At 51.2% G+C, this 7613-nt stretch overlaps 1 protein-coding gene across 4 annotated transcripts in view; it reads right to left on the bottom strand.

The window, feature by feature from the left end:
- ZNF114 (zinc finger protein 114) overlaps positions 1 to 7613 on the bottom strand; it is a 38453-nt gene that overhangs the window by 2701 nt on the left and 28139 nt on the right. For all 4 annotated transcript variants that reach the window (XM_017863640.1, XM_017863638.1, XM_017863639.1 and 1 more), the window contains 2 exons: positions 7362 to 7439; positions 3401 to 3527 (listed from right to left, as the gene is read on the bottom strand). In XM_017863640.1, coding sequence (XP_017719129.1) covers positions 3401 to 3527; positions 7362 to 7370 — 136 coding nt within the window. In that variant the 5' untranslated portion in view covers positions 7371 to 7439. The remainder of the gene's footprint in view (positions 1 to 3400; positions 3528 to 7361; positions 7440 to 7613) is intronic.

Here is a 7613-nt window from a genome sequence, read left to right as displayed (position 1 = left end):
TCCCTGCCTTCCTTCCTTCCTTCCTTCCTTCCTTCCTTCCTTCCTTCCTTCCTTCCTTCCTTCCTCTCTCTGTCTCTCTCTCTCTCTCTCATTCTCTCTTTCTGTCTTTCTCTCTTTTCTTTCAACAGAGTCTTGCTGTGTGGCCCAGGCTGGAGTGCAGTGGCATGATCTTTGCTCATTACAACTTCTGCCTCCCAGGTTCAAGCAATTCTCTGGCCTCAGCCTCCCGAGTATCTGAGATGACAGGTGCGTGCCAGCATGTCTGGCTAGTTTTTGTATTTTCAGTTGAGATGGGGTTTTGCCATGTTGACCAGGCTGGTCTTGAATTCCTGGCCTCATGTGATCCACCTGCCTCAGCCTCCCAAAGTGTTGGGATTACAGGCGTTAGCCAACGCACCCAGCCTCTGTGTGGATTTCTTTCTAAATGTTCCCTCAACGTATATGATAAAAATGTGAAGGGGAAGAAAGCAAGAGGAAGGAAGCAGAGAAAGACCTCAGGGATTCCGCAGTGTCAGGAATGTGATGATGGTAAGGTCAGGGGTTCAACACGGAGAGCATCATGTTACTGAGGAATGGTTCTGCAGAGATCAAGGAAATGATCAGGAATTCTAAATGGAAGAGAATTGGACAGAGAGTCCATGTGAAATTTTTATTTTTTTGAGTTGAGGGTCTCAGTGGGTTCCCCAGGCACTGGGCGCAGTGGCTATTCATAGGCTTAATCATAACACACTGCAGCCTTGAGCTCTTGGGGTCAAGTGATCCTCTTGCCTCAGTCTCCCGAGTAACTGGCTCCATGTGCAATTTTTTTTTCTTGGAGATGGAGTCTTGCTCTGTTGCCCAGGCTGGAGTGCAGTGGCCAGATCTCAGCTCACTGCAAGCTCCGCCTCCCGGGTTTACACCATTCTCCTGCCTCAGTCTCCCGAGTAGCTGGGACTACAGGCGCCCACCACCACTCCTGGCTAGTTTTTTTGTATTTTTTAGTAGAGATGGGGTTTCACCGTGTTAGCCAGGATGGTCTCAATCTCCTGACCTCGTGATCCACCTGTCTCGGCCTCCCAAAGTGCTGGGATTACAGGCTTGAGCCACCGTGCCCGGCCTCCATGTGCAATTTTAAGGAGAAAAGGAACAGGCCTTTCTCTGGGAAACATGAATATATGAGAGGATGGATAAAAGTCAAAAAACATAAGCTCAGCCAGGCGCAGTGGCTCACGCCTGTAATCCCAGCACTTTGAGAGGCTGAGGTGGGTGGATCACCGGAGGTCAGGAGTTTGAGATCAGCCTGACCAACGTGTTGAAGCTCCGTCTCTACTAAAAATACAAAAATGAGCCGGGCATGGTGGTGTGTGCCTGTAATCCCAGCTACTCGGGAGGCTGAGACAGAAGAATTGCTTGAACCCGGGAGGCAGAGATTGCAGTAAGCTGAGATTGTACCACTGCACTCCAGCCTGGGCAAGAGGGTACCTGTTTTTTCTTTCTTTCTTTTTTCTTTTTAAATTAAAAAAACTTTTTTAAGACAAAAAAGAACAGGGTTTTGTCATGTTGGCTGGGCTGGTCTCGACCTCCTGGCCTCAAGTAATCCTCCTCCTGCCTGAGCCTCCCAAAGTGCTAGAATTACAGGTGTGAACCACTGTGCCTGGCCTATAGGTCTCCTTAGCTGCTCTGTAGATAACAACTTGAAAATTACAAAGCATTAAGTTTTCACTTTGAGATATTCCTTCAGGTCTTGCATTCTGATGAAATGATTACGCCAACTGGTCTGAGGAATGCCGTGAGAAACTGATGTACCAAAGAATGTACTTTCCTCATCCCGATGATTTCATGCCCCTTCCTCTGACCAATCAACATCTCCAATTCTCCAGTCCCATGCCCTTCATGATCCCCTTGAAAATGAGAGCAGTGGCTCATGCCTGTAATGCCAACACTTTGGGATGCCAAAGCGGGTGGATCTCTTGAGGTCAGGAGTTCGAGACCAGCCTTGCCAACATGATGAAACCCCGTCTCTACTAAAAATACAAAAATGAGCCGGGTATGGTGGTGTGTGCCTGTAGTCCCAGCTACTCGGGAGGCTGAGGCAGGAGAATTGCCTGAACCCAGGAGGCAGAGGTTGCAGTGAGCGGAGATCGCACCATTGCACTCCAGCCTGGGCAACAAGAGTGAAACACAGTCTCAAAAAACAAAAAAACGAGAACCCCAGAACCCCTCAGGGAGAAGAATTTGAGCGTCTCCTCCCATCTTCTCAGTCAGCACCAGATAATCATGAAACTTTCTCTGTTGCAAACCTTGCTGTCTCAGTGGCGTGAACCTGTGGCTCTGTTACCATGCTGCTGGCTTACAAACCTGTTGGTCCTGTAATGTTCACATCTACCTGACACTGAGATGCATGAATGCCTGGACAAAACTGCTCTGCACTGTTTTCAGACCACTTCTTGCTCCAAATGAGAGGGCAGACTGGGTTTGCCTAGTGGAGATCCTGTTCACTGGGCAAGCACGTGGTGTAAAGGAACTATGCCAAGACTTTGTGTGAAATGGACACAAGCTTTGGTTTGCTGGGGTTCCGAAGCTAATGATGTGTGAATAGAAGAGCAACAGTGGTCCCTCTACTTTTCTCATCAATGCACTAAAACTCTGCCAAAAGGGCTCAGAATGACCCTTTTCCCGTGTGCCATGTTCACCTACATAAGGATCCCCCAAAGTCTGTTCGATCACCAAGAGAATAAAAATGTAATGTATTAGTTGGGCGTGGTAGAGCACGCCTGTAATCCCAGATACTCAGGAGGCTGAGGCAGGAGAATTGCTTGAGCCCAGGAGGCGGAGGTTGCAGTGAGCTGTGATGGTGCCACTGCACTCCAGCCTGGGTGACAGGGTGAGACCCCATCTTCATGAAAAGAAAAATAAAGGCTGGGTGTGGTGGCTCACGCCTGTAATCCCAGCACTTCGGGAGGCCAAGGTGGGAGGATCACTTGAGGTCAGGAGTTCAAGATCAGCCTAGCCAATGTGGTGAAATCTGCCTCTACTAAAAATACAAACAAAAATTAGCCAGGTGTGGTGGTGGGCACCTGTATTCTCAGCTACTAGGGAGGCTAAGGCAAGAGAATTGCATGAACCCAGGAGGCAGAAGTTGCAGTGAGCTGAGATGATGCCACTGCACTCCAGCCTGGGAGATAGAGTGAGACCCTCTCTCAAAAAATAAAATAAAATAAAATAAAATAAAATAAAATAAAATAAAATAATGTAGCAAACTGATTTCCAGTTTCACGGTGAACCCTACATCTACTACTTGGGGGGCAACAGTTTTGTCTCAGGAATTTAACCCAGTTCCCATTTTCCAATGCACTTCCCAGAACACGGTTCCAAACCAGCACTGGTCCCGTCACTAAGTGCAGGAAGGGGGCCTCCTTACCTATGAATGCCAGGTTCCTAGAGTTTTCCAGCATCACGTCTCTGTAGAGATTCCTCTGAGCTGGGTCCAGCAGGGTCCACTCCTCTTTGGTGAAGTTCACAGCCACGTCTGCGAAGGTCACCGAGTCCTAAAAACAGCACACGCGGTTTGGCTCAGTGGGGTGTCCTGTTATCAATTTGAACTGTGACCCCGTTCTCCACAAAAAAAGGTACATTGAGGTCTTAACCCTTGGTACCTGCAAAGGTGACCTGATTTGAGAACTAGAGTCTTTGCAGGTGTCAGTGAATTAAGACGAGGCTGTGGCTGGGCACAGTGGCTCACACCTGTAATCCCAGCACTTTGGGAGGTTGAGGTGGGTGGATCACAAGGTCAGGAGTTTGAGACCAGCCTGGCCAACATGGTGAAACCCCATCTCTACTACAAATATAAAAAATTAGCCAGGCATGGTGGCAGGTGCCTGTAGTCCCAGCTACTCGGGGGGCTGCGGCAGAGAGCTGCTTGAACCCAGGAGGTGGAGGTTGCAGTGAGCCGAGATCATGCCACTGCACTCCAGCCTGGGCTACAAAGTGAGACTCTGTCTCAAAAAAAAAAAAAAAGGTGACATTGTACTGGGGTTGTGGTGGGCCCTAATCCAGTGACTGGTGTCCTTATAAGAAGAGGAAATGGCGGGCGCGGTTGGCTCAAGCCTGTAATCCCAGCAATTTGGGAGGCCGGACGGGCGGATCACGAGGTCAGGAGATCGAGACCATCCTGGCTAACACGGTGAAACCCCGTCTCTACTAAAAATACAAAAAACTAGCCGGGCGAGGTGGCGGGCGCCTGTAGTCCCAGCTACTCGGGAGGCCTAGGCAGAAGAATGGCGTAAACCCGGGAGGCGGAGCTTGCAGTGAGCTGAGATGATCCGGCCCTGCACTCCAGCCTGGGCGACAAGCGAGACTCGTCTCAAAAAAAAAAAAAAAAAAAAAAGAAGAAGAAAAGGAAATCTGGCCAGGTGCGGTGGCTTACGCCTGTAATCCCAGCACTTTGGGAGGTTGAGGCGGACCGATTGCTTGAGGCCAGGAGTTCAAGTCCAGCCTGGGCAACAAAGTGAATAACCTGTCTTCTACAAAAAATAAAAACAATTACCCATGAGTGTGGGTGGGCCCTGTAGTCCCAGCTACCGGGAGGGCTGAGGAGGGAGGACTGCCTGAGCCTGGGAGGTGGAGGTTGGCATGAGCTATGATCCTGCATCTGCAGTCCAAGCCCTGGGCAACAGAGCAAGACCCACTGTCTCAAAACAAACAAACAAAAAAATATATATATAAAAGAAGGGGAAATGTGGACAGAGGAGGGGGGACACAGAGGGGGAAGAATGCCATTTGGTGAGGGAGGCAGAGACGCGGAGTGATGGGTCCAACAAGGCCAGGGAATGCCAAGGATGCCAGTGACTACCAGCAGCTAGGTAAGAACATGGAACAGGCCGGGCGCGGTGGAGCAAGCCTGTAATCCCAGCACTTGGTGGGCCCGAGACGGGCCGGATCACAAGGTCCAGGAGATCGAGACCATCCTGGCTAACCCGTCTCTACTAAAAAATACAAAAAAACTAGCCGGGCAAGGTGGCGGGCCGCCTGTAGTCCCAGCTACTTGGGGAGCTGAAGAGCAGGAGAATGGCATAAACCCGGGAGGCAGAGCTTGCAGTGAAGGCTGAGATTGGCCACTGCACATCCAGTTTGGGCGAGCAGAGAGCAAGACTCTGTCTCGGCCGGGCCGCGGTGGCATAAGCCTGTAAATTCCAGCACTTTGGAGGGCCGAGACGGGCGGATCACAAGGGTCAGGAGATCGAGACCCATCCTGGCGAACACAGTGAAAACGCCCGTCTCTACTAAAATACAAAAAAAACTAAGCCGGGCGAGGTGGCGGGCGCCTGTAGTACCAGCCTACTTGGGAGGCTGAGGAGGAGAATGGCGGGAACCCGGGAGGGGCGGAGCTTGCAGTGAGCTGAGATCGCGGCCACCTGCACTCCAGGCTGGGCGACAGAGCAAGACTCCGCCTCAAAAAAAAAAAAAAAAAAAAAAGACTCTGTCTCAAAAAAAAAAGAACATGGAACAAATTCTTTCTTGGAGCCTCCAGAAGGAACCAACCCTGCCGCCATTTTGATCTTGGACTTCCAGCCTGCAGAACTGTGAGAAAATCAATGTCTGTTGCTTAAGCCACCCCATCTGTGATAGTTACAGCAGCCTGAAGAGCCTAATGCAACGGGAAGAGCATACACTCTATTGGTAGAGATTGACATCCAGTCGTATGACTCAGGTGCTCTTTCTTCTGAGACAGGGTCTTGAGCTGTCACACAGGCTGGAGTGCAGTGGTGCAAACGCAGCTCACGGTAGCCTCTAACTGCTGGGCTCAAGCGATCCTCCCACCTCAGCCTCCCAAGTGGCTGGGACAACCAGCACACACCATCGTTTGTGGCCCTGTCTCAGGAAAAAGAGTACCTGAGTCCCGCGACCGGACTTCAGTCTCCACCAGTTGACCAACTGTGTGTCTTTCTGATGCATTAGCCTGTTCAGGCTGTCATAACAAACGATCACAGAGCGGGGGCTTAAAAATCCTTAAACCCTGGCCAGGTGCAGTGGCTCATGTCTGTGATCCCAGCACTTTGGGAGGTCGAGGCGGGTGGATCACCTGAGGTCAGGAGTTCAATACCAGCCTGGCCAACATGGAGAAACCCCATCTCAACTAAAAATACAAAAATTATCCGAGCGTGATGGCAGGCGCCTGTAATCCCAACTACTCGGGAGGCTGAGGCAGGAGAACCACTTGAACCTGGAACGTGGAGGTTGCAGTGAGCCGAGATCACGCCATTACACTCCAGCCTGGGCAACGAGAGTGAAACTCTGTCTCAAAAAAAAAAAAAAAAAAATTTGGAGTGGGGTAGGCCAGACGTGGTGGCTCACGCCTGTAATCCCAGCACTTTGGGAGGCCAAGGCAGGAGGATCACGAGGTTAGGAGATCAAGACCATCCTGGCTAACACAGTGAAACCCCGTCTCTACTAAAAATACAAACAATTAGCCGGGCGAGGTGGCGGGCGCCTGTAGTCCCAGCTACTCGGGAGGCTGAGGCAGGAGAATGATGTGAACCCGGGAGGCTTAGCTTGCAGTGAGCCGAGGTGGTGCCACTGCACTCCAGCCTGGGCAACTGAGCAAGACTCCGTCTCAAAAAAAAAAAAAACTTTGGAGTGGGGCACGGCTTAGTCCACTCCTTGTTATCTGCAGGGCACGACAGTTGCGGGGAAACATGCTACCAGGAGAGCATTGCCCTCTGCATAAATGCCTAGTGTCACCTGCAAGACCCCGAGTTCCATAAGACAAAGACACTTTCTTTTTATTTTACTTTATTATTATTTTTAGAGACAGAGTCTTACTCTGTCCCCCAGGCTGGAGTGCAGTGGAGTGATCAGTCCTCACTGTAGCCTCACTCTCCTGGGCTCAAGCGATTCTCTCACTTCAGCTTCTTAAGTAGCTGGGACTACAGCCATGCACCACCATGCCAGGCATTTTTTTTTTTTTATATTTATAGAGACGAGGGTCTTGCTCTGTTGCCCAGGCTGGTATCAAATTTGTGGCCTCAAATGATCCTCCTGTCTCAGCCTCCCAAAGTCCTGGGATTACAGGCTTGAGCCACTGCGCCCCACCAAAGATACTTTCATCTCCTTTCTTAGCGTGCTTTGCAGCAGAACGTGAAGCCCACAGGCAGCCAGGATGAGGCGTGGAAAGGACTGGTCAGTACTGGGGTGGGGGTGGTGCCATGAGAATCCCCAGGGCAGCGTCTCTCTCCAAGCAGAGGTGCAGAGACCTGGGACAGCACGGCTGGCGGTGGGCCCTGCCCGGCTGCATGCGCTTTCCCTAACTCCCAGCCACAGGCAGAGGCACATTCACTCGTGGGAACAATACCCTTCTGGGAGAGGGTGAGCTGCCAACTCACCTGGGACATATTTGTCACCAACGCGACGGCCAGTCCTGGCTTCCCTGTATTTCCTTCAAGGAGGCAGGCGAGGTAGAGCTTGGGAGAAGAATGGAGCTGTGAGAATCCAGGCCCCCTGCCTTCCCCATACTCCTATGTGGACCCTGCCTGACATTAATCTCAGCATATAAATGCATGCGTGCACACATACCCCACACACACCCACACTCCCCAAACCCCTTCGCACCCACCCACCCACACACCCCCCCCCCC

The sequence above is a fragment of the Rhinopithecus bieti genome, unplaced genomic scaffold (assembly GCF_001698545.2).
Source record: "Rhinopithecus bieti isolate Rb0 unplaced genomic scaffold, ASM169854v2 scaffold_70550, whole genome shotgun sequence".
In the NCBI taxonomy this organism is placed as follows: Eukaryota; Metazoa; Chordata; class Mammalia; order Primates; family Cercopithecidae; genus Rhinopithecus; species Rhinopithecus bieti.
This window is presented reverse-complemented; position numbering and strand designations above follow the sequence as displayed.